This window comes from Erpetoichthys calabaricus, chromosome 13, assembly GCF_900747795.2.
Source record: "Erpetoichthys calabaricus chromosome 13, fErpCal1.3, whole genome shotgun sequence".
NCBI classification, from domain to species: domain Eukaryota; kingdom Metazoa; phylum Chordata; class Cladistia; order Polypteriformes; family Polypteridae; genus Erpetoichthys; species Erpetoichthys calabaricus.
The window spans coordinates 35,919,721-35,947,100 of record NC_041406.2 but is presented as its reverse complement, the minus strand read 5'-3'; the positions used below and the strand labels follow the sequence as shown (position 1 = coordinate 35,947,100).

Below are 27,380 nucleotides of genomic sequence, written 5' to 3'. Positions count from 1 at the left end.
ATGATAATGTTGCTTTTTTTAGCACCAATTTTAAGCACTATTGTTTTTCAGGTAAAGGATAGAAGCTAAGTGAATACATTTAGCACGTGTACACATTGAGGCAAATCCGGTAGCCCACAATGATATCTTTCTTAATAAACCCCATGCTGAAATCCCTCAAAACTCAATAAAATGCCCCCATTTGCTGTTACCCTGGAGTGAAAGCCCCCTCCCTGTCATGTAAGAAATTCAAACTCTGAGCTGTGTATTTTTTGTAAATTAAAACTATGGAATTTTAAGGCTTTTATATTTCATATCAACTATGCTGCTGTTCATAAAATAAAAAATAATTAATTAGAAAATAAAAATTGGTTTAGAAAAATTAAGACATACACATGTACAAAAACTGTGTTACCTTGTTAAAACTCCCAAATAACTTTATCTGCTTAAAGATATTGTATCTCATCTTTAGTTAACAACAGCTCACTATCCAAATTGTTCAGACTGAAATAAAATGTTGGTACTTTAGAACATTTAAATTAGTAGGGAAGATATACAAAAACAAAAGTCCTTGATAGTTGTGTGGTGGGACATTTTATCAATTTAGTTATTTTAGCCGAGAGGGCTGCACAGATTTTGTTTTTTTTCCCCACTTCCGCCAGCTTTAATAAGGTTTTATTCTATGTATAGAAAAACATTAAGTCTCACTTCATGAAGTTTTAAGCAAAACCCACAGGATTTCAGCTGGAGTTGGTACATATTACGGAGTTTGCTCTCTTAATCGTATCCAAATGTTGACAACAGTGAACGCTAAAGGAGAGCAAATATTTCTGTGCACACAAAATGTTTCTTAATGAGCAGGCAGCTGAAAATAGAAGTCAAGTATTTAGCCATCAGAGATGTCTGCGGTGCTTCTTGCTAATCGCCAGCCTTTGGACACGTTTAAAGCTGTAGATTGGGGTAAATTAAAACAAGTTAAATGGAAGCATTTTAAGGCTACAGAAAGTGTGCATATAGTTATGGATTTTTAAGAAGTATTTGCAGGCTAGATAACAAAACAATGACATCATTTAATAGTAAGAAGGACACACGGGTTGTGAAACACACACACACTGAGGACCTGATAGCTACTGGTTTATAGTAATATTTATATGCAATGGACAGATACTAAAATAATTAAAAGAAAAATACTGTTTTTCAGAATAAATTGGAGAAAAGCAGCCTGGAGTCTTCTCAGAGTTGGGGTGAAAACCAGTTTCACACTCCTGTTAATGAAGACAGGCTCAGTGAGAAGACCGCAAATGGCTTTGGCGTGAAGTCCCTGGAACATCACATGGCCAGTCTGACGTTTCTAGAAAGCAAGTGAAGGTACACTGCAGCAGTGATGAGAACTGACCGAGAAACCCAGGGAGACTTGGGTATTCGTGTTTGGCTGACAAAAGAATTACTCACAGGTTTGACCGGGCAGTATCGCTCTCGTAGATGGTGTTCTTGTTTGTAACAGGCCAGCAGTTCTCCGATGCTGGCACATGAACAGATCCCAAAGATAATTGAATATGCTTCTGTGTCCCCCAGCTTGGTCACTTTCATTAACCGTATGCCTACCAGTGAAGTCAAAAATGTTCATTTTAAACGTTCCAAGGAAACATAAAGACCCTACTTGTGCATGAGTGTTTTTATAACAGGTTTTTTTTTTTTTTTTTTAAATATTGTCAATAGTTAAAAGTAGGAAGACCGAGGCAGTAAGTGTTATTCACTGATTTAAACCATGTAGTCTCAGAAGGATCTAACTGCACATTACTCTTTATTTAATCAAATGATTTAATAAGGTTCTGACCAACTTTAGTGGCCATGTCTGGATTATATCTGCCACGGTGTGTCTGTCAAAGGAGGCAGGGGGTTAATGCACAGTATATGTTTTAAGAACTTGTTCTGGGTGCCTGCATTCATTTTATTTGTGCACATATCACAAGTGTCAAGAGTCCTCTGATGGGGTAACACGCATAGTGCTACAAATCAGAAAAGGAACAGAAAGTGCCCTTCAGTAAATCCTTCTGAATATTACTAAGGCAGACTCCTGGAAACTTTTTGGGAACTGCTTCAGATGGCTGTATGATACTTGATCAGAATTGCCTTCTATTCAAGAGGTTTTGGTACTATTTTTGTGTAAAGTGATGTTTTGATATAATATATAGACGCCCATTATGTCCATTTTGTAAGTTATACAGACATCCAAAGAAGTGAGGACTCGTGAGGCATAGTAATGAAAACGCAGTGCAGAGGAGGTAACAAGAAACAAAAATCACAAAAACTTTATTTGTAACTTTTTAGAATTCACACTTTTGATGGCCGTGTATACAGAATAAAGTTTTGAGTAGTATTCAGAAGACGTTAGCCTTGATTGATATTTTCTGTTTAAATAAAATACTACGTAAGCTGTCCTGAAATGCTAAAGTTTGCTTTTTGACTTTTAGTACTAATGTCATAGGGTTTTTTAACCTTGTGAGTCTAACTACTGTATAAATACTGTGTATTTCTGTTGGATGAAAAGCGTCAGGAAATAAAAAACAAATTATTGTAAGAACGAGTCTGAAGTCAAATCTGACAAACTTTTCCCCATAACTCTTCCTTGACTTAGCAGCACATTATTAACAAAGGTGATCTTCTGTACTGCAGAGAAAAATCAGCCATATTTATTTTTCAAGCATTTTTACATTATCTTGACAATTAAACTATTTGTTATGGATATGTAAGACATTTGTGTATATATACAGTATATCGGTACACCATTTTTTAATAAAGTTGCTAATGAAAAAAAAAATACATATTCTACCTCTTCCTAAGCATTCTCTCAAATAGATGCTGATCAATCATCAATTCCCAGAATTAAAACCTCCCATTCTGCCCAGTTTCACCAGTACAGTCCTGTGATCCACAGTCCCACCATCAGCACGATTCAGGGCTGCTCATCCTCCTTCGTTGTGACAGAATGTCGTCATATTCTGCTTGGGTTAACAGTCCTTGGGTGACACTTTTGCTTTCTTCAAATTTTGGCAGAACTACTGCAATGTAACCTTCTGTGGATGGCTGGAAAAAAGAAAAAGATTAAAAGGATATATTTTTGATGGAGTCTCTTGTCCTTTTTTTGTTAAAGAACTTGAATTTATGAACAAATTGTCCACAATCAGAATTAATGTATAAGAAAATGCGCTGGATTGAATACAGACTTCTGTTATTTGTGAAATATTTGTGTTTTGTACTTAAAATTAACTAAAACTTACTCCAGTTATACAAAGTGCTTTCATGTGCCAAATTATTCTTAATTAAGGACGAACAAATTAAAAAAAGAACTGTACTTCCACAATTTGCATGTTAAGGGTCAGGGGTCATATGTACTCCGTGTGTGTCTGGAACATCCGGCCACCTGATTAACAGAATGTTTAAGAAGCTTTCAGATGGACAGGCGCCCCGTCCTGGGCTGGTTCCTGATTTGCACCAGAACTGTTGGGGTAAACCCCAGGACTCTGAACTGGATTAAGGGGGTTTAGGAATGTTATGTTTATTCCAGGTAAAGGAGTTGGCTGAAATTAAAATATGAAGACTCAAATAGGGAATCCATTTCCGGGCTCCTGATTACCGGGATTCCCGGACGTTTCCCATTCCCGGGAATGAAACTGCTGGAATTCCCGGCTGAACGGGAACGGCCAAGCTCGCATATATAGCGTGTAAAAATCGATCAAGAAATAACAGAATTATAGTTGAAAATAATCGTGGTGTGGTTTTTTGGCCCACGGTGTAGTGTGGCTCATTAATTCAGTCAACAACAGAGCAGCAGCAGTCAGTCTCCCGGCTCCCACTAAGACACAGCACAGTGGACTGGGAGGTGTCTGCCCCGTCCCGGCATTCGTGAGCTGCAGAGTGCAGAGTTCATTGACGTCTGTGCTGTTAACAGCTTTGAACAGCAACTTGAAATTGCAATGCGTCAGTCTGTTGCATCCGCATTATCTGTGCCAAGAAACTTGCCATCACAGAGTGATGACAAGAAACTGGATGCATCAGTAAAAGCTGAAATGGCGGTGTTTCAGAGCAACAGCAAGCGCGGGTGTTGTTTAGAACAAGTGTATCGGTGTCTGATGACTGTGCCGCCTACTTCAGTGGAGGCAGAGCGGCTGGCGTACTCTGCACGAAGGTGCGCTCTCGCCTGGACGACCGCACACTCTTATTACCACAACTAACTAGATACATGTACTTATATGACAGCATGAACTGCTTGTAGTTCAGGTTAGTCTTTTATTGGTGTCAGCATATTACAGTAGTTTTAATAAAAATAAGTGTCGCTCGCTCTAAAACCGTTCACATGCGAGATGCCCGTGCACTGTGTCATCCCGGGAGCCCGGGATTCCTAGGAATGGATAAACCCATCCGGGAATGGATTCCCTAGACTCAAACCTCAGGGCAACAATTACTGGATTAAAATGAGAAAGCACTTAACATTTTTCACTTCAGCAAAGTAGTGGTCATCCGTGAACTACATTTGTACGTTTACTGTCCTCTTTCACAGGAAAAACAGTTGAAACGGAGCTGAAACATCATCCTCCAAATCTGATGGATTTAAAAGTTTAAAGAACCATTCCTAGTGTCACATATCAGAACTGTTCCTGACTCCTTTAGTAAGATCTCCTAAACAGCAGCAGTTTAGTGTAAGACTGGTTTTTCCTAAAAATTGCCTTACACTTATTTTCTAAAGCTACATGCTTTGACTGACTGCTATCTGCAGACAACCACAGGAAAAAGAGTTATTAACGCATCAATCTGATGGCAGCGAGGCTCAAAAAAAACCACAACTTGCCAAAATGCTCATTTAATAAATAAACAAATAAAGCAGAGGAAATGGCAATGACGTTCAGTAGTCAGAAAGGGCAATGGTGAGTAGGCAAGGGGTCCACGGCACAGTGAGCCAAGTCCTGTCTGGATCCGGCTTTTATTTTTATTACTTCACATGTCTAACTTGCTCCTGCACGGTTGTTTAGCTCAGAGTTTAAAATAATAATGTACTTCTGGAGTGTAGTGATCAGTATTCTACACATTCCTTTATACTTATATGTGCCATCAGAATAGCAGAAAAAAGAAAGATTTCTGAATGCAAACTTTAATTGGTTTTTATATTTATATACTGTATGACTAGAACCAATCTTAAAAAATTATCACAAAAGGCAAACCAGTGTTAGTGCCACATAATGTTTTCTCTCTAAAAATGGAAATTTGATTAATATTTAATATGAGATTAATTATGTTTTTATATGATTTTCTGACTTCCAATCTTTAGGAATTTTCCCAGTAAGCAGGGATTTATTTTGAAAAACACACCTCAGGCATTCACAGATGTACTCCCTCACCTCCTTTGGCACTTAAAGATAAACACTAGCTGGTCCCAGCACTGCTTGGTCCATAAACTAGAGACACTGGTCTCTACTGCTAATACTGTTATTCATTATGACACTAATCATCATCTTTAAATTATTATTCTATGAAATGAAGAGGACACTGAAGGCTGAAATGTGCATTCATTTTTTGATTTAATATTTTGCAGAATTTGTCTGATTCTTGGACTTGAAGGACCTTTTTAATTTCAGCACAATGCATCACTCAGAGTATTTTTTTTTTTTTTGCATTTTTATAGTTTTAAAAAGTAATTAAAATTAATGAAACAGATCAACCCAACATCTCTACTCCCACCTATTCTGAAAGCAAAAAAAAATCCGATTTGATGTGAAGTTCTGTATCTGGTCATATACACTAATGGAGGGTGGCATTCCCAGGTTTACCAGAGCATCAGCAAGCTCATGAGCAACAGCAGTGACAGGTATGGAATAGTAATGATGTACTTAGGAGTTACTATTTTAAACTCCTATCTAATACACCTGTTTAAGTTTTATTTTATATAGATTTTTCAATGCCTTGTTTGCTCTATTAATGACAACAATGTTGTGAGATTTTCAAAAAAAGGAAGACAAAAGTTTGGCAGCAACATTTTACTAACCACGGCACTGGAGGGTGGTGACGTGGGGGCAAGTTAAACAACACTTGCATGCAACACAAACTGTATATGTATGTAAAGAAATGTGTATAGAACTTACATTTAAATAATCCAATGTCTGAAAAACCTAAAATAGTCAAGTGGTTGAATTTCTTCCTGATTCTGGGGTTCAACAAAAAATTAAGAACCTCTGTTTTATCATTTAAAAATGGTGTCCAGACTCAAGAACCTAAGTGAAGTGAGGAGAACATGGTTACCTTTTCTTGTAATAGGCCAGGATTCTTCAAAATCTCTTCATTTACTTCCAAAAGACGGCCTCTAATACAACTAAAAGAATATAAAATACATATACTTTAATTATCTTGTACTGTATATAATAAATGGTTTGTGTATTTTCTGAATCTGCTCAATGCCCTCTTTTGTTATTTTTGCTTCACATTACAATGGCCTGCCCCCTCATCATTCTCATACATGTGTCAGATTGCTCCAAGATGTTGTAGGACTCTGCCGATTCCTGAATGCCTTCCTTCACATTTTCTGCCATAAATGTACAGACTGACTCAGTTCAGAGGCCTCGGCTACACTATTCTGATTCTTTCTTTTTCTGTATTTGCCTCATGGTTACATTCCTGAGAAGCAACCTCTGGGTGCAGAGGGCATTTTCCCAATTCCGTTATCTATAGCAGGCAGCTAGGAGTGTTACGAGCAGCACTCTCTCTTCTACACCTGAAGGAGTCCACTTTTCCTGCTGCCTGAAATTTTCTCTTCTTTCACATTTAGCTATAAGTGTTCTGAACTCTCCATGTCCATTGCTTTACCTCTCCATACTTTCTTCAAAGGTTTCGCTTTACTCTTTGCTCTCATTCAGCTGGTTCTCCATTCCCATCTTCCAAGTGTTGTTGGTTCTGCTACTCTCAACAATTCTAATGTTATTAGATTTTAAGATCCACTTCTCTACATCTCATCCTTTTGCTGCTATTTCAATTATGACACCTGCTGCTTGGTGTATTCTAGATTTTCTACACTGGCAGAATGACATACATTCTAATACAAAGAAGACATTCAAATACTTAAAAAATTGCTGTATGGCATACCTATACACCGTGAATTCCAGTCCATCACTGCATGTTATTTTACACAAAGGAGCAAATTCAGTAAGAAACTGTCCTCCCTAGAAAGAAAAGTGATAAATCTTCAAAGACAGCATATTCACTGCAAAATACTGCACCATCATTATTATCAGGAAATAAGCTTAGGATAAAAACAGCTTTGTTTCATCAGCAAGTTTTATTGAATGCCCCAGACTGACAATTGGACCAGAAGAAAGGAAGTCATCAATTTTAATGTATAAAATAAATTAAAAGAAAGCACCCTGATTTGTTTAGAACAAGACTGCTTCTGCACCATGACACTTATCCTACAAATATCACAATCCTAATTAATGGATTTAAAAAAAAAAAACAAAACCTATTAAACACCTCCATATTTAGTTGCCCTTGCCCCCCGCTGTCATTTTTCCCCTTAAGCCAGAGTGAGGCTGAAATGTAGTGTGCGGACAACTTTCCAAACATCCATCATCATGTGAAGGAACAATTTAATAAAAGTGACAAATGAGCATTTTCAGCATTGCTTCTGAAGGTGGGGGGCCTTCAGGCATTAAAGACACTCGCGTCTCTCATTAGAGGATGATTACCTTGTAGGGGGCCACTCATTAAAAAAAAAAAATGCTGTCCGTGCCACTGTTTTTTGTTTTTAATAACGTTTGAGATTTCTATCACCTCCCAGTTACTGTGCAGTTACTTAACTCTCCCTAAATTAAACCAAGCATTTCACATCATGCATTTGCCTCATTATGCAGTACCCACACAGTTTTAATTAAGACAGCAATTCTGACCATACATATAAGTCTAATCTTAGATTCTAACTATATTTTACAGACATACAGTTGGGTCCATAAATATTTGGACAGAGACAACTTTTTTCTAATTTTGGTTCTGTACATTACCACAATGAATTTTAAATGAAACAACTCCGATGCAGTTGAAGTGCAGATTTTCAGCTTTAATTCAGTGGGGTGAACAAAACGATTGCATTAAAATGTGAGGCAACTAAAGCATTTTTTTAACACAATTTCTTCATTTCAGGGGCTCAAAAGTAATTGGACAAATTAAATAACTGGAAATAAAATGTTCATTTCTAATACTTGGTTGATAATACCCTTTGCTGGCAATGACAGCCTGAAGTCTTGAACTCATTGACATCACCAGATGCTGGTTTTCCTCCTTTTTAATGCTCTGCCAGGCCTTTACTGCAGTGGCTTTCAGTTGCTGTTTGTTTGTGGGCCTTTCTGTCTGAAGTTTAGTCTTCAACAAGTGAAATGCATGCTCAATTGGGTTAAGATCAGGTGACTGACTTGGCCATTCAAGAATTTTCCACTTCTTTGCTTTAACAAATTCCTGGGTTGCTTTGGCTGTATGTTTTGGGTCATTGTCCATCAGTATCATAAAACGCCGCCCAATCAATTTGACTGCATTTAGCTGGATTTGAGCTGACAGTATGTCTCTGAACACCTCAGAATTCATTCGGCTGCTTCTGTCCTGTGTCACATCATCATTAAACACTAATGTCACAGTGCCACTGGCAGCCATGCACGCCCAAGCCATCACACTGCCTCCACCGTGTTTTACAGATGATGTGGTATGCTTTGGATAATGAGCTGTTCCACGCCTTCTCCATACTTTTTTCTTGCCATCATTCTGGTAGAGGTTGATCTTGGTTTCATCTGTCCAAAGAATGTTTTTCCAGAACTGTGCTGGCTTTTTTAGATGTTCTTTAGCAAAGTCCAATCTAGCCTTTCTATTCTTGGAGCTTATGAGTGGCTTGCACCTTGCAGTGCACCCTCTGTATTTACTTTCATGCAGTCTTCTCTTTATTGTAGACTTGGATATCGATACGCCTACCCCCCGGAGAGTGCTGTTCACTTGGTTGGCTGTTGTGAAGGGGTTTCTCTTCTCCATGGAAATGATTCTGTGATCATCCACCACTGTTGTCTTCCGTGGACGTCCAGGTCTTTTTGCGTTGCTGAGTTCACCAGTGCTTGCTTTCTTTCTCAGGATGTACCAAACTGTAGATTTTGCCACTCGTAATATTGTAGCAATTTCTTGGATGGGTTTTTTTCTGTTTTCGCAGCTTAAGGATGGCTTCTTTCACCTGCATGGAGAGCTCCTTTGACCTCATGTTGTCGGTTCACAGCAAAATCTTCCACATGCAAACACCACACCTCAAATCAACTCCAGGCCTTTTATCTACTTAATTGATAATGACATAACAACGGACTTGCCCATGAAATAGCCTTTGAGTCAATTGTCCAATTACTTTTGAGCCCCTGAAATGAAGGGATTTGTGACAATGCGGGTTCAGCTCCGTGCTCCCATCTTCAGTTCGGAAGCCCTTGAACCCAACACCGTCGGTAATGTCACCGATGAGCTAGACAGTGAGGCAATAACAATGGAGCAAGGGGATGGTGCAAAAGTGCTTTTATTCAACAATAATTCAAAAACAATGAGTGTTCAAATAAATAGTGCAGTGCTTTTAAAGTTCTAATAAATAAATAATCCATTAAAAACAAGTGAAAAGTGGAGGTTAAAAACAATAGAAAAATCTTCTAAAAACCACAAGGTAAAATATCACAGGAAGCACTCTTTTAAAAACCAATGACAAGCCCGGTGCTTCTTTTAAACTAGCGTCTCACCTGCTTCTCCCGTTAGGGCCCTGCAGCAGGTGAGATGCTCTCTCTGCTGCTGACCTTCTCAATGTGCTTCTGCTTCTACTAATGTCAGTCGCCTTACCGATCCTTGGCTCCAGTCGGCTCACCCAGACAGTGACTTGGGACTCCACAACAACCAAGGCTCTCACGTTGGGGACACCACATCCCAAGTCCCGACTCCCACGGCCTTAAGCGGAGAGTCACTCGTCTCCCGGTCACTCCCGCCCTTCATAAAAACAAACTCTGCGGGAGCAACAACAACTACTACGCCCTGGGTGTCGGCCTAACACCCAGGCTGTCTGCTCAGCAGCCGTGAGCCTGTCTGCGCTCGCTCTGGCTTTCTCACTCCCTCGCTCGCTGCTTCCTCCTGCAACCTCTGTCTTTCTTTCTTCCTCGTTCTCTTTTCTCCTCCTAATCGTCTCAGGCTTCTCTATGTCTAATGGATGTGGCAATCAACAGTTCCCGGGATCAATTACGCTGCGGACCTGTGCACTTAGGTGAGAAACGCACGCAGCACGAATCCCCCCGGAAACTGCTTTAGCCACACTACCACGCCCCTCACTACGCCGCAAGCGCAGTGATTATTCATTTAAAACAAACTGGCCTTTGCTGGGAGAGCTGTGGACCCATAACACCACAGGATTGTGTTAAAAAATGCGTTAGTTGCCACACATTTTTATGCAATCGTTTTGTTCACCCCATTGAATTAAAGCTGAAAGTCTGCACTTCAACTGCATCTGAGTTGTTTCATTTAAAATTCATTGTGGTAATGTACAGAACCAAAATTAGACAAAAGTTGTCTCTGTCCAAATATTTATGGACCTAACTATATATAGGGGTGGGTAAAAGTAGGTTTACAGTAGTGACTAGGTGAAATATGTATATCTTTTAGGTAATTTGAGCACTAACAAGATTGTACCTAACACAATGCCATTGTGATATCTCTCTATTATAATAAAACAAATCCTGGGATGAGACGTGATGTTTTCAGAGAGACACTTTCATTTCCCATGAGACAAGACTTTGTGCCAAGAGATTTAACCACGCCTGAGGCTGGAAATAAAAGACAAAGAGTAGATGACAAAGTAGAACATCGTAAGGAATTCAAAAACGTTGGTGCGATACACATGCAGAGCAGGTTAGAGATAATGGAAGTACGAAAATTCGAAAGTCTCAAAAAAATGATTAAGTAAAGATCGCATTAGCGGAAACAAACAGAAAATTACTACTCTGTGAAATAATGGAACAGCAAAAAGAGATCAAATATATTGTTTGTATTTAAAACTTGTAGATCGTCTAATTCGTGTTGTCATCAGGGAAAAGTAGTGTTTCTTCCCAATGAAGAGGCGTATCTGCGAGAATTAAAAGATTTGTTGTTTGGTGAAAGTGAAATCCACATACATGAGCAGCAGAGATGTGAAGTGGCTGGCACATAGCACAGGCCCGGTGGGGGGTTGGCAAGCAAAGCCCCCTAGTTCTTAGTAAAGTTAATAAAGCTATGGAAATAATCATAACCTGCATGTCTTTTCCATACAAACAACTGTAAACCTTCTTTTGTCCACCCCTGGATCGCTACAGATAGGCAGATAGAATATAATTTTCACAGCTGGCACTTACTCACAGTTGGCCATACTCACCCGTTTGGACTTTCCAGACACCTTGTTTTGTAGTCTGCTGCAACCAGCACTGATTTGGTAATCTATATTCTGAATTCTTCTCTCTTTTTGTAGAGCAGGGTGAGAAGGAGCAAGTGTGATGACACAAATCCTGACAAATGAAACAACTGTGACTTAACAATGGCGTCTAAAGAAAGTAATTTTTCACTACATGCCAAATACTTTTCTTTATCATTGCTATGAATAAATAACTTAACAGTCTCACACACACTTGATCCAGTTCTGCATCGTGGGAAGCTGAAGACAATCCCACCTCTAAGGGCCTCAGGATAAAGGAGGCAATTTATCCCAAGCACAACAACCCAGGTACTCAGGTACATTTTACAAGGGACTCTTACCCTGAGTTCATTTCTTCTTTTAACCCCCCCCCCCCCCCCCCCCCCCCCAAGTATTTTATGGCAAACTATAAACATGAAATATCACCCAAGTAAAAGAACCCAAACAGTCCTTCATTAATTTAACCATTAAAAACACACAATCTGTCTGAGTAGTTATTTACATGAGCGGTTCTGCTGTTGTAAACTCTTATTTCATCAACGTTTAACATTCATCACATTTAAAGCCATTTTCTTTACTATCTGCTCATAGCTGTGCTTTCTGTTTACTTACAATATTTGCTTTTAAGCACTTTATATTATTTACCTTGAAGAGACTTCTCATAATTACTCTCTCTTACATGCTTAACTGGAGATGACTCAGTCATTTATATTGTGTAAAAATAGGACAGAAAAAGCAAACAACGCATTATTAATTCTACAGCCGTCACTCTGTATTTAAAGATATACTGACCTGAAGGCAACTAAGTAGTTTTTCATTTACAAGCATAAAATGTAAGAGTGAAAGGTATGCAGTAATTTCAGGACAAAGGAAATGTTTGGCCAGTCTTTGACATGCTGTGCTCACCAATTCCGTGTTAAAATGGCAGGTTTTTGCAATGTAAAAAAAAAAAAAAATCAAGTTAAATCTTATCGGAACATTTTCCGTCTGTCTTGTGAAATTGCGAACTATATAAAGATGGTGAAAAAAAATAGAAATATTTTATGGAAGAAAATAAAGAAGTTACAAAAACCTGGTTGCACAAGTGTCAAGTCAGTCTGCCATTGTGTAGTCCTGAAGTGGGTACTGCAGCCTATCCCGGCTAGAATAGGGTGCAAGGCAGGAACAAAGCCTGGACAGGGTGCCAGTCCATAGCAATGCAAACACACACATCCCAACCACACTCTGGGGCCAATCTGCCTAACCTGCATGTCTTTGGAAATCAGAGCACTCTGTGGAAACCCTCGCACACACACAGGGAGAGAACATGCAGACTCCATGCAGGGAGGACCCAGGACACTGCCCTTGGTCGCCTGGCAGTAACGCTACCCCTGCACCTCCCCTTGTTGTGCAACCCACATCTCTCTATTATATAAAAAAAATCTTTCGATGCAACGAGACTTTTTGGGAGACTAGACTTTTTGGAGAAGATTTTTTAAACTCCCGCGAGACGAGAATATTGCCATGATATTTTTAAAAGTCACGCCCTCCTAGCAACCATTTTCAAACAAGACCACGGTACTCTCACCTCTCAGACACACTTCCTGCTCTCTCAGCTCTTATAAATGTTAACGTTTTCCTCATTTTAAGTTCCCAATTAAAGAAGACGCATTATGCCCAAATCTTATTAAAGAATTTCATCACGAACAGTTATCAACAGAAAAAAATGAGTACACGGGCAATCCTAGCACCGAGAAACGAGGAAGTCAAATGAATTGACGCCCAAAATGTTGATCGGTTACACGGTTAATTGGTTAAATGTGTATCAATAGACTCTGCTGAAACAGTTGGTGGTGATCATGCAGAAGATGAAAACATCAACTTACAATATCACGAAGAATACCTACAACTGTTAACACTGTCCGGTCTTTCATTGCACAAATTATTGTAGAAAGAAGGATGTATCCAAGAAAGGTAATGTAGTACATCTTCAGGGGATAACATTACACAAAAAAGATGATCTTGATATGCTATTTGTATTAAAACATTAAGTTTCCCGTTAGAATAGCTTTTGCAAAGACAATTAAATCTCAGGGCCAAACATTCAAAAAAGTCGTTTTATTTAATAAAGAGAAAAATGAAATTCAATCACAGCAGTTATATGTCATGTGGATGCAAATTTAACATTTCACATGAAAATTAAAATCTGTTTAAATTATACATCCCCATACGCAAGTGGCAGAACTGCAAAGAGGCTAGTGCGTACTGCGGGGCAGGGGTTTGGCGAACAAAGCAAGCAGAGGGCAAAGACCCTAGTTATAATTAAGGATATGGCTGTGTTCAAAATTAACCAATCGGATACAATCTCATGTTAAATAGTCTACACCTGCCATTGATTAAATTGACTCTGATTGCCTCCAAATCAAGTTCAGCCGTGTACCTGCAGGATTATCCGGACATGTCCCTGGCTGCACTCCTCTGTAAAAACTATGTTCTAAAAAGCATGAAGGGGAACTCGTCATTTAAAGGTATCGATCAGGAGAGGGGTACACAAGAATATCCAAGGCATTAGTTATACCATGGAGCACAGTGAGGTCAATCAAACAACTGGGGAGAACAGGGCACAACAGCGACACGACCAAGAGCAGGGCATCCCTGCAAAATCTGATGAGAAGTCAAGGAGAAAACTGTAGAGGGAAGCTGCCAAGAGACCTAAAGCAATATTAAAGAGTTTGCAGGAACTTCTGCCAAGCACTGGTTGCTCCAGGTACGTGACAACAATTCTCTCTTATTCTTTACATGCCTGGGCTATGGGGTACGGCAGCAAAATGTAAGCCTTTTCTGACAAAAGTAAAACATTCAAGCCTGGCTGGATTTTGCCAAAAGATACATCTGTCCTCCCAAAACTATGTGAAGAAATGTTTTATGGTCTGATCAGACTAACGTTGAATCATCTGGCCATAATTCCAAAAGGTATGTTTGGGACAAAAACAACAGAGCACATCACCAAAGGAACACCATACTCACAGTTAACCACAGTGATGGCAGCATTATGCTTTAGGCCTACTTTTATTCAACTGGAACTCAGGTGTTGGGAATCCTAAATAACTTCAAATACCAGTTGATTCTGGCACAAAACCTTCAGGTGTCTATTAGGAGGCTGAAGATGAAGAGCAACTTCACTGTTCTGCGTGACGATGAGCACAGTAACAAAAGGTGCTTCAACAAAGTATTTGTTCTGGGGTATTAACACTTAAGCAACCAGGGTTTACTAAGTTTTAGAGTCCTCTCCCCCCTAATGCTTCCTGCTTTGCTTTAACCTTCTTCATATAGACTGCAATTTCATAATAAAGGTGGGACACGTTTGTAGATGATTGATCTTCATTTCATTTTTTTACAGCACAAAAACCTGCTATCTTATCATGGCTGTGTAGACTTTTTATACCACTGTATTTGTGATGTTCTCTCTTCATTAGTACATGTCATCTGTATGTGAAATGTGATATGGAATAGGCAAGTGTATGTATGGATTTATTATATTTTATGCCATTTCTGTTTAGGTTCACTGCTAGCAAAACTCTTTGGGTGTCATGTTTTAAATACCTAAACATACAACTGCTTAAGAAGTGTTCAAAGCCTACTTGAACGGTCATGGTCCATACCAAAGATTACACAATAAGATTGATCTTATATACTTCACAAAATCAATGGACACACAAAGTTGCCAGCCTAAAAAAAATAAATAAATAAATAATAGGCTAGCCTTCCAAACAGAATTTGACACAAGAGAGAAACCAAGGAAGTACTAAGCAATCACTACATAGACAAAAGTTTAACGTGATGTTAGAACATAATACGAACACAGACATCAGTACCCACGAGGGTTTGGAAACCAGCAAAAAGAGATTATGAACATTGAGGACATACAACAAGGAGTTGCACTTATTTGACAGCAATAAAACAAAGTTCTTTAAGAATCACGCACAAACAAACTGATTACACTCTGACATTTTACAATAAAACAAACAACTTCGAAATCTCAAAATTTCTCCAATACAATGCAAGAGACTGAGACACAAATAGAAAATTACTAGCTACTAAAGAAGGTTCTATTTTGCTACTTGTTACACATTAATTTATTTTTTCTTAAATAAATGACAACAGATTCATATATGATGTGTGTCGATTGTCATTCAAGTTTAGATTTATCAATTGGTAGGACTTAATGAGGAATAGATGGATTTTAGCCATGTTCTGATATTTAAAACCATACCATTGAAAGATAACACAACAACTTCCTAAAAATGAATGTAGTTTCCTCAATGAAAAAAAAAAAAAGAGGGAATGCCCACCTAACACTCTATATCAGGTGTCTATATTAGTGTTTCCAAAGACAAATAAAGTGTACAGAGTTGGGAGAAATGCGCCTTATCCTGTGTAGCAACATCTACAAAGCACCACAACCATGAGTATCATTCAATGGTTCAGCCTTCCTAAACATTTGGTAAGAAACCAGAGGTCGTACAGTATGATTACAAAAAATTAAGTCTTGTAAAAAAAAAAAAAAAAAAAGTAATTACATTTATTATTAATGGTTAAATGGTCAGTGTACTACTGTAATAGAACTTCTTAAAATGTCAAGATAGCAGTCACAAACACAGACAGCTCAGCATTTCACCCTGCCTGTCTCAAGACAGACTCATACTAAGTAATACAACTTCAGGCTGAACAAATGCACTAATGTACTAGCATTTTAATCCAAAACAATTTCTTTTTGTTTTCACAATCCTTTGATAAAACTGTTTTGTCTTTTTATGAGATTTGGTTTTACTGATAAACATGAAGGCCACAGACGGCCAGTCCTGGTTGTGGACGCGTTCAATCCATCAGCTTTTTTTAAGTAGAAATCAATTATTGCATTTAATGGAATATGGCACTTTATCTGAATTCTCCTACATCTTTTTGGTATCATTCTGCCTTGTAGGAAAATCCTATTAGTACATTTGTAATGTTGTTTTTTTTTTTCTTCTGAAACACGGATAAAAAATTAGAACTTTTCAACATCGGAACTTTGATCTTTTTAAAAGATTTGTTAGAATACTTAATTATGAACACGACAGAAGTTAAAATGGTGCCAAGCTGTCTGGATATTTATTGACACCTCAAAATTAACTGTCTGCTGTTAACATAAAATTTTAATTTTAATTCAACGGATTACAAAAAAAAGTAATTCAATGGACTTCTGTGTATTAAAGCCTTTGCTTTAGTATGCTTCTAAAATAAGCATCTTTAAGGTGACTAGTTTAGATGCAAGTAAAGGTTAACTTTAGAAAATGTTTGACAAACCTTGTATTATATCAAAAGATTAGTTAATAACACGGATGGACATCAAATCAAGAAATTGCCTGAAGCAAAGAGCCTGCAGCTGCTCAGGCCCAGGAGAGGCCGTAACAGATATAGGTACTTATATAAAAAGTATTTACGTTTTACCATTATACACATGAAAACTTCCAAGAAAGTGAATTCAGCATATATTATGCAGTTTTTATGTGTCTCCACAAGAGGGCGATGGGGAATCAGTAACAAGTGAGCATTTAGCAAGTCCTTGTTCCTTTTGTCATAGTTGCTTTGTCAAGGTCAAGTTCACACCAATTTTATTAATAATAAATCATGAAATCAGAATTGATTGGGGCACACTAACAATCTCTCCCAAGTGAAAGGCAAAAATGGGAAATAGTAACATCATTTATTTATGTTAATATTTATTGAAAGAGTTTTTTCCCCCCTAGGGACAAATGTAGTTCTATATAATAATAATAATAATGCATTTTATTTATAGAGGCACTTTACATTAGCAGTAAATCTCAAAGTGCTACATAAAAGTTTAAACAAAGGCAAAGCAAGATAAAAACAGAGATAAAACAACAATAATTATAGCATTCTTGTTAATAAGCTTTCTTAAATAGAAAAGCCTTTAGCCGTTTTTTAAAACAGCCCACAATCTGCTGTGTTCTTAGGCTCTCTGGTAGGCCATTCCAGAGCCGTGGAGCAGTGGCTGCAAAGGCTTGGTCTCCCATTGCATGAAGTTTGGTCACAGGGGGGCGAAGGCGGTAGGTATTGGCAAAACAGAGGTTTCTTGTAGTGGATTGTAGTATAAGGAGTTCCTTAAGATATTGTGGAGCATTTCCATGAATACACTGGTGAGTAAACAGTTTGTATTCAATATGGAGATGAATAGAGAGCCAATGAAGTGATCGAAGGATTTGTGAAATGTGTTCATATTTCCGCACCCTCATCAGGATTCTTGCAGCACTATTTTGAATTTGTTGTAACTTTTGAAGGCTCTTGTTGGGTATCCCGATGAGAAGTGCATTACAATAGTCCAGTCTGGATGAGACAAAGGCATGAACCAGCTTTTCAACGTCACAGAGGGAGCGGTAGGGACGGAGTTTGGCTATGTTTTGGAGATGAAGGAATGCAATTTTACAAAGGTGATAGACAGATATGTCATTTGATACACATGTCCATCTCTTGACAATGTGTCAGCTATGCAAACAAAATTAAAGGATTTTATAATACTGGGTGGTAAGTCTTGATATACTGCATCTAAGTGCATGTTGATTGTACATATACCACCATGGCACAAAGACCCTCATGCTTATTTAGAAAAAGGTGGTATGGGAGGACCAGAGCCCCCCACAGTGGAGAACTGGCCAATCATAAAATAGGCCGTTGTGCTGCCACATCACAAGTTTTCCTTTCTCCCTTGGATGGGAGGAAAAATAATTGGAGTGCACTCTAGGCAGTTTTTATGGATGGCACATGGCCAGAAGTTCAGGCTTCGTGGTATCATCTGATGTCGCCTACATGTGATGATCCATTCTGCTGCTTCTTTATGGCCTGAAAACGTCAAACAAAAGTGAATGCTGTGAGTAGGAGTCTCCAACATGAGAAAAGGGTATAAGATCATCAAAATTACCATAAATGCACTGTCTGTGCGCATCGATTTGGTGATGGTGGAATTTGCAATTATGTAATATAATGTTAACTGCAGTCATTTTTTTTTTTAAATCAGAATGATCACTTTGCAGCAGCGGTTTCCCATTTAAGGCTTTCACACACAAAGCTCCATGCAAACGGAAATTATTACATGAATGATTATATTTTAGTTCACGATAGCCCAGAGGTGTGTGGTGGTTATGGCCCTTGTCGAGTTTGCCTTTACTCCCTGTGTGCTCCAGCTTCTTCCCATATGTCACAGGGATACATATCATATTAACTGGTGAGCTTAAACTGGCCTGATGTGATTAGGTGTGCCTGTGAAAGATGGTGTTCTGCAATAGGCTGGTTTCTGGTGTTGCACTTCATGGCACATTGCTTTGCCTACACAGTCGCTGTGTATCTCAGACAAATCAACTGAAAGGTTTAGGAACCAGTGTGCTACCTGGCAGAAGGCAGATTTCAGTTAAACTGGTTTTATAGAAGTGCAAGATGTATCTTCCATGCAACAGAAAAAAAACATGATAAAAATATTGCACATACTGAAATATGTTTGAAATTAACAGAATTGATTAGATGGCAGAAAGAAAAACAGGCTTAAGGTAAATTGATGACTATCTATTGTGTTGCACTCATCCTAAATGTATATTTTACATTTCCTGGAAACTGCATTTCTGCTATATTGATAGTCTGGGATTATCATTTAGTATCTCTGCTTACTGCTAACTTTTTGACCAGCTTTGAAGATTGAATGCCTTTCAATAGGCCATGCATTCTTGCTTATCTCCACTCTATAATAAGTCATCTGAGGGTGTCTTATTAATCAATAACCAAGACACTGCAAAGCAATCAAGAATCTGTCTCCTCATTCTAAAAATAAAATAAATATCAGTAGATACAAAGAGAAGCTTCATTAATATATTTAGGCATTCAGATTCTTCACTTATAATTAAAAAAAATGACATATTTTGAACTGTGTTTAATAACGTGAATAATGTAAGTAAGGAATTGTCCATTTGTTTTCAGGTTCACTATATTTGATGAGTAAGCACGTTTGTCCCTTTCATTTTCATACTTAGGGCAGCACAGTAGTTTGCAGTGTCGTCTCAGGGTCCAGCTGCTATACCAGTCACTGTCCGTGTGAGGTTTGCACGCTTGTCTGTGTAACCCTTTCCCCAGATACTCCTTATATCCCGAAGACATCCATCTTAAACTGATTGCCAGCTATAAATTGACCGAAGTGTGGGTTTGCATCAACGTGCCTTGCAAAGCACAAGCATTCAATACAAGGTTGGAGAATGCCATCTGCTGTAAAAATATTTTCTCTTATCATATGTTACACTAGCAATGCTACCGATATAAAAATCATTATCTTCCCATGGCAGGCAATGGATGAGTGAAAATAGACATTAGCTTTACAGCTTATAAACCTTGTTCATGTGGCATGAATGAATGCAAGAAAGTCACTACCATACTGCTGTTGCTGGCATATAAAGGCGGACAATAGAATAAGCCCATTAAGAACAATTTGCTTGTTTTTAGACCCTTATTTGGTGTTTATTACCATATTTTAACCTTCCTCTACATGTTTAGACTATTTTTAAAATTTTCTTCCTAACCCATTTTTATTAAGGTGGAATATTCTGAAGTGTTTACCTTTCTTAGCAAAAAAGAAACACATTGTATTATGTTTTTTCTGTGCTTCACATACATCCCTACCAAAAAAACTTAATACACCAGATACCTCAAAGTCTATTCAACTACAAAATAAATGAATAAATAAAACATAAGCCTAGTTTCTGAAACTTAAATTTTTGTACACCAAAATATGTTCACTTCTTCCACCCACTGGCAAAACTGAGCTTAAAATTGTTGACTCATCAAAGCTTTTGGCACATTATTTGGATTAAGACAATAATCACAGAAATAGTTCATCTCTGCTCAGAGTGAAAAATCAGAGGAACTGAGGGAATAAGTTTATTGTATTTTTTCAAAGGCTTTTATTATGGCTAATAATTAATATTTATTTAATATTAATAATATTATATTCTGTATAACACAAAATATATAATTGAATTTAGTTTGATATTTCCATCAAATTTTACTTAGGCATTAGAACAAAGCACACCAAGTAAAATTCCCCGATTAAAATGTAAAATTGGAAGTTATGTACGTTCAGTCACACCTGTTAGAGTGCTGAAGAACACAATGATCTTCACACGCTTTGTTCTTCAAATCTGCCAAAAGAAAACACCAAAGCAAGAATAAGGTAAGCAAAATGCACAATTAAGGGTTTATTAACAAAAAAATAATAAAATTTAAGTACAATGCAAATATTCATTTATATTTGATTAGATGAAGTTCATTCAGTCTCAGTACGAGTCAAGTCTTTTTTTTCCTGTAACTTACAAAAATACTTTTTTCATGATGCTTGCCATGACCATTACATAAAAATCAAAAATGGTTGCACACATTATAGGTCTGTTCAACATAAACTAATAGATAGGATATCACAGTTAAAAAATATCTGCATAGGCGCCCTTCAATATATAACAAATACTTAGGCTCATAACCTCATATATTTAAATTAACAGCACTGTATGGCAACAACTAAGTAAACTTTAGTTTTTTGTTTTTTTTTTCTTAATTCTTTATAAAAAGTGAAGAGGTATTAAATAATAGTGTTTTCAATAAAAAAGAAGATACCATGTGAACACACTTCTTATTCAACTGAAGTCAGACGTTTACATACACTTAGGATGAATTCTTTAAAATTCACTTTATAACCCCTCCACAGATTTTATATTAACAAACTATAAGTTTGGCATCTCATTTAAGACATCTACTTTGTGCAGGGCAAAAGTCATTTTTTCCAACAATGTTCACAGAGAGAGTATTTCATTTGTTTGACTATATCACAATTCCAATGGGTCACAAGTTTACATACACTTTGCTAATATTTGGTAGCATTGCCTTTAAATTGTTTAACTCCAGCCAAATGTTTTGGGGGCCTTCCATGAGCAGCTTACAATGAGCTGCTGGAATGTTGGCCCATTCCTCAAAACAGAACTGGTGTAACTGGGGCAGGTTTGTAGGCCTCCTTGCTTGCACACGCTTTTTTGGTTCTACTCACAAATTTTCAAATCGGATTGAGGTCAGGGCTTTGTGATGGCCACCCCAATATATTGACCTTGTTGTCCTTTAGCCAATTTGCCACAAACTTAGACATAGCACATTTCTGTGTGGCATTTGCAAATTTCCCACGTCAGAGTGGGTAATCTCCGGGTATTCGGGGGCCCAGTCACATCCCAAACAGATGCATCTGAAGTCTAAACCGGTCCGGTAATAGTGAGAAAGAGGAGGTATCAATGGATACACACATGCATTCAGAAATGTGCTCTGCGACAAGCAGGAGTGGAATGGAAAATGAAGTATCGCATGGACTTCTACAGTGAAGGACAATTTACGTTTTGACAATGTGTGTCATGGCAACATATGAAGTTAGGACAGACCAGGTTGTCCTACCCCTAACAACAGTCCTACTTCCAGAGAATTTCCAGGTCATCTGAGAAAAGTAATTCATTCAGCCTGTCCAAGTCTGCTTCCTGGGTCTTCCCCAACAGACAATTCTGGAACCACCTTTACTTGGTCTTCTTGACCCACAGAAGCAGGTGTTTTGCTCCAAAGTCTTCCCAGATTCTTCTCAGTACACAACATTGGCTCTCTGTAGCAGCATGTATTAAGTTCAAATCATTGATGCAAGCCTACATAGTGTTCAGAGGGTCAGCACCAATGTATATGGAGACAACTGTGTGGTCCTGTGCTTCTTCTCACCTACTCAGGTCTGCTGAAGAGTGCCGTCTCATGATGTCAACTCTGCGTGTCTTCCAAGCTCAATCCAGACTCTTTTCATGTGTAGCTTCTAGCTGGTGGAATGAGCTGCCCACCTCCATCTAAACTAGTGACTCCCCTCAATGTCTTTAAGGAGGACTCTCTCATTTGGTGAATTTCTGTCTTACTGGCTAGGTTTGTGCAACTACTTGTATTTTGCTCTGAGCTCTTCACTTGTGGTGATCAATGCTGTGCCCCTGTCTTGTAACACTTGTTCCTAAACTGTCCTCAGACAGCTGTTTGATTATGTTGACCTCCTTTGAAAAGCAAATAAATGTAAATGTAAAGGGTTGCCTGTGCGGACACAGCTCCAGTCAAACTCTATACCAGGGGTTCTCAATGTCGGTCCTGGGGGCCCTTTGTGGCTTCAGGTTTTTGTTCCAACCAGATTCCTAATCAGTGACAACATCTGATAACACTGAGCTCAATTAATTAGCAGATGTTTTTTTTTCTCTTCACTTATTCTTCATTAAGAAAGCACCGCAGCATGTTTTACATTTATAAGACATTTAGGAATATTTCTGCTTTTGCTAGAGATTTAAATGCTTAACAACCTTTTGTTGATTTCATTCTATTTTGCCCTTTCTCTGTGCAGTTTGCTCCCTTCATTGTATCCTAATAATGACAACTAGCAGAGCAGACAGGCAGGCAAACAACAAGGCTGCAACTACTTCAGTGTTAGACCCACTAATTAGAAAATAATGAATTAATTAAACAATTAGAACATTCTGCAAAAAACAGAATGAAAATTAAGATGAAAATATTGTTAAAAAGAAAACAAAATACATAACTGCTTGGTACATTTTAATATACCAAACTTAGTTTAAAAATTTCTACATTTTTCCCAAAACACAGAATTTGACAAATAACAGTTCACTTAATTAGCCCAGAAGTCCAATTAAAAATAAAAGCTGGCTGGAACAAAAAACTGCAGCGACAGTGGGCCCCCAGGACCGACACGGAGAACCTCTGCTCTATACAGAATGAAGTCGATTTATAGAGGGTGCAATTTTAACAAGTACAAGCTGTTGCTACCATCCTCGCCACTATCCTTCAGTATAACTGTGTGCAATATGGTACTACACGAGTATTAAACAGTTTCTTACAGTGTTTATTTACATTCACTTATTTGGCTGACGCCTTTATCCAAGGTGACTTACAACATTTATGATACGTCTGGTTACATTTTTGATGGTCTTCCAATTGGAGCAGAAGCAGGTGAAGTGACTTACTCAGGGTCATGTAAAGGTGTCAGTAGTGGGACTGGAACCCCCACACCCTCAGGGTTTGAAGTCCAAAGTCCACTACACCACACTGACTGCTGTTTAAGGTGGTGGGACCAACACTGTGACAACAGTTTGTGAAAAATATGTTGCATGGTTGTTACCACCTGAGAACACTTCATGTTCTGCACTGGCAAACTCAAAGGATAAGCAGGTATGCATTTTGAGCACCGTAACAGACAAACTGCGTCTACTGTACACAAAAGTAACATTTCAGTGTAAACACACTCACAAAGTCAGCGTTGGTACACACACATAACATACAAAGTGAACTTTGAATCTGGGCACCATTTTTACGTTCTCACATCTGTATGGATTTTTCTCCGAGTATTTCTGTTTTTCTTAAATATCCTAAAGCTGTCCATAAGAAGGTAAGCTGGAACATTGGAAAAGTCAGTCAATAAACAATAAATCTTTCCTGTATTTATTTTTGTAAACTGTGACCTTACTGAGAATGTCAGCAATAGAGCTGAAAATGTAACATTTTACTTTCTTTGGGGTCACTTTTATGCGGTTCTAAAATTGCCCTTTTTTTAACATTTTATTGAATTTATTAAGGGTGGCGCAGTGGGTAGCGCTGCTGCCTCACAGTTAGGAGACCCGTGTTCGCTTCCCGGGTCCTCCCTGCATGGAGTTTGCAAGTTCTCCCTGTGTCTGCATAGGTTTCCTCCCACAGTCCAAAGGCATGCAGGTTAGGTGCATTGGCGATCCTAAATTGTCCCTGGTGTGTGCCCAGCGATGGGCTGGCGCCCTGCCCGGGGTTTGTTTCCTGCCTTGCGCCCTGTGTTGGCTGGGATTGGCTCCAACAGACCCCCGTGACCTTGTAGTTAGGATATAGCTGGTTGGATAATGGATGGCTGGAAGAATTTATTAAATTGAAATAACATTCCATTAGTTAGGCGCCGCCGTGAGTGGCAGCCTTTCCAGCAGATCTGTGTAGGACTTTATCTTCTATCTTTCTACCTTTTTCTCTCTCTGATCATTCCTACCACTTTCTTTTATGTGGACTCATTTCCTGAACACTTTTTACTACTCTTGCACTGCGTTTTTATCATTCTTTAATTAATATTGTTTATTTGTATCAGTATGCTGCTGCTGAAGCATGTGAATTTCCCCTTGGGGATTAATAAAGTATCTATCCATCTATCTATCTACAAGCAAGTCAAAGTTTATAAAACTAAGTTCACATCAAATCAACCCCCACCAATGAGAAAGAGAGCCTGGCCAGCAGAGTAAAACTTTAATGGTAGGAAAAAGGGTACTTTTCTATTATTGTGACGCAAATCGTAGGATTGTGACGCAAGACGGAAAACTTGCTCCATTTGACTTTCTGGTGGCCAGAACTCCTTTATACATTTTAACATGTCTGTAAACATTGGGTTTTAAAAAGTCTAATTTAAGATTAGGATTTTTAAAAACAAAACCAGAGAAGGAAAATTTAAGATTAAGCACCTAATAGGAATTTTAAGATTAGGCACCCAAAGGGGACATTAACATCAGGGACCTATAGGTAACAATGCTCCACCCCACTAACTTTAAGGTTAGTATTTGTGGTTGGGGTAGACCAGTCTAATCATTTAAAATCCAACAATTAAGTAACCGGTTTGTAGACTCAAGATCTAAGCACCATTGTCCTTGTCTCTCTGAAGATTGAGATGAGCAACAGTCAACACCCCATTAACATTATTCAACTGCTCCGCTACAGCCATATTAAATCCTTCAATGAATGGCGTGCTGCACATGCGTGACTCATTGTGGAAGACAGTGGGGGCGGTGGCCTCACCAATTTTCGTCAAGATAATAGAAAAGTACCAGAAAAATTAATAAATAGAATTAAAAAAGGGAAGAGAAACCACTTCCTTAACTTAAATATGTATTCTAAAATGTTATTGATTAGATCCTGCCAGGTTTTAAAGTTTTGCACAGATCCTCTTAAATGAATTTTTTTCCCAATTTCAAATTGTATAAGACATCAGTTACCCGCTGACTTAAAAGAGGCGAGTTTGGATTCTTCCATTTGAGCGAGATAAGTCTACATGCCAATAGTGAAGTAAAGGCAATGACAGTTTGTCCTTCTCCACTTTAAGCCCCCAAACACAGCTGTTAATGGGTTAGGAGGGATTGAGACTCCAATGCTGTCTGAAAGGCATTGAAAGATTTTGGTCCAGACTGATTTTAATTTGGTGCAAGCCCAAAACATGTGGCCCAGTGAGGCTGGAACTCAATTACAACGTTCGCAGGTTGGATCGTACCCTGGAAACATTTTGCACTTGACAGATAATTTTAACCTGAATAATTGTTCTAAAATTGTCTTAATAAAAAAATAAATAAAATTCAGAAAACATTATATAATTTAATATACAGTACTCTCATGCAGGGAGTTTGTCAGATCCTTGTACATTTTGAATTGTCCCAATTTTCATCAAAATCTGGACAAATACACATTATAACAACATACATGTAGAATAATACAAAAAATACATATACCAAATAATTATAATCGCCTGAAACTGAACGTTGCACTGGTAGAGGCCGTCTAAATGCAAAACTGGTGTTCCATCGAACCACGCAACCTATCGAAATGGGCTCCAAAGTTGTTCTGCGCAAGCTCAGTGTACATTTAGTCTAAAACAAGTCAATAAATAAAATTAATTAAAACAGACTAGCATTATTATTTGTCGTTTAAGCCATTGGGCAGCAACGTATCCAATAACTCAATCCAATACCTTTCCCATTTTAATCTGTTTGTTTGTTCTTTGGTCCAGTACTGTGATGATTGGTTTGTGCAACCTTAGGAAAAAAAAACGTTTGCTGATGGTGAGTAAATAAAAAAAATCTTACGTTCATTTAGACTTTTTCACTTTTAGACGTGTAAATATTTGCAGCATATTTCGATAAGGCAGCACAAATCCTCAGAACACCGGCCTACCTGTTTTATACCAGCAGGTGAAATAGCGCTCAATCACTGACGGTGTCTCTTGTAAAGCCTCCGACGCCATTGCTGACTGCGAGAAAATGATTAATCCATCGGATACTCACAGTTTAGGCATCTTTCACGATTAGCGCTACCATCTCTTTTACCGAGCGAACTGTTGACTGAGACGTACCATTAGTGCGCCTGATAAATCCGCCGGGTGCTCAGAAAGGTTCGCCACTTATTTGTTTCCGACCCCTCCTCGGGACTCAGTGAACACTTCGGGGTCACAAGGTTTGTCGGGACCAGCGCTTCAGATTTTTGAACATTTCAGGTTGTTGTTGCATTGTAATGCAACTAAACACGAAATGTAACCCGCTGCTAAAACCAGAGGTGCTTGAAATGTTAAAATTATTTAATTGAATACCATAAATTTACATAGAATATACAGACGACACTTTGAAGTCAGTATCTTGAGAAAAGCCAAGCAAAATGACACATTTTATTGGCTAACTAAAAAGATTACAATATGCAAACTTTCGAGACAACTCAGACCCTTCTTCAGGCAAGATGTAATCCGATGTAGTCAGTATTTTGTTACTTTTGTAGACAGGAACGCAGTCTCCTAAGTAAAATAAGGTCACACTGCCACTGTGTTACAAGACCGCAGCCTGTCATTGTTGCAGACATCGAGTACTTGTAATTGTGCTATGTAATAGTGCCCTGCATAATTGAGAAGTGACATCTGTAATTTTGATTACTTGACTGACAGATTATTGATCACAGATGTTTTGTGTGTTGCGGAGTATTTAGTGTACAGTATTCAGCCTTCTTCCCTGATAGATAAAATCTTTCCTTA

The 27,380-nt window shown here is 38.2% G+C and overlaps 2 protein-coding genes across 2 annotated transcripts in view; one reads left to right on the top strand and one right to left on the bottom strand.

Annotated features, from left to right (window-relative positions):
* Nucleotides 1-2,281, top strand: part of ctnnal1 (catenin (cadherin-associated protein), alpha-like 1) — a 173,733-nt gene extending 171,452 nt beyond the window's left edge. The window contains exon 19 of the mRNA XM_051935957.1: nt 1,181-2,281. Within this exon, the coding sequence (XP_051791917.1) occupies nt 1,181-1,345 (165 nt within the window). The 3' untranslated portion in view covers nt 1,346-2,281. The remainder of the gene's footprint in view (nt 1-1,180) is intronic.
* On the bottom strand, nt 2,266-26,740 carry abitram (actin binding transcription modulator). Its single transcript, XM_028818128.2, has 6 exons — nt 26,537-26,740; nt 20,619-20,670; nt 11,420-11,549; nt 7,111-7,187; nt 6,274-6,343; nt 2,266-3,066 (listed from the first exon to the last, which is right to left on the bottom strand). Exons 1-6 carry the CDS (start codon nt 26,604-26,606, stop codon nt 2,926-2,928), a joined length of 540 nt encoding a protein of 179 aa, XP_028673961.1. The 5' UTR covers nt 26,607-26,740; the 3' UTR covers nt 2,266-2,925.
* Nucleotides 26,741-27,380: the final 640 nt, after the last annotated feature.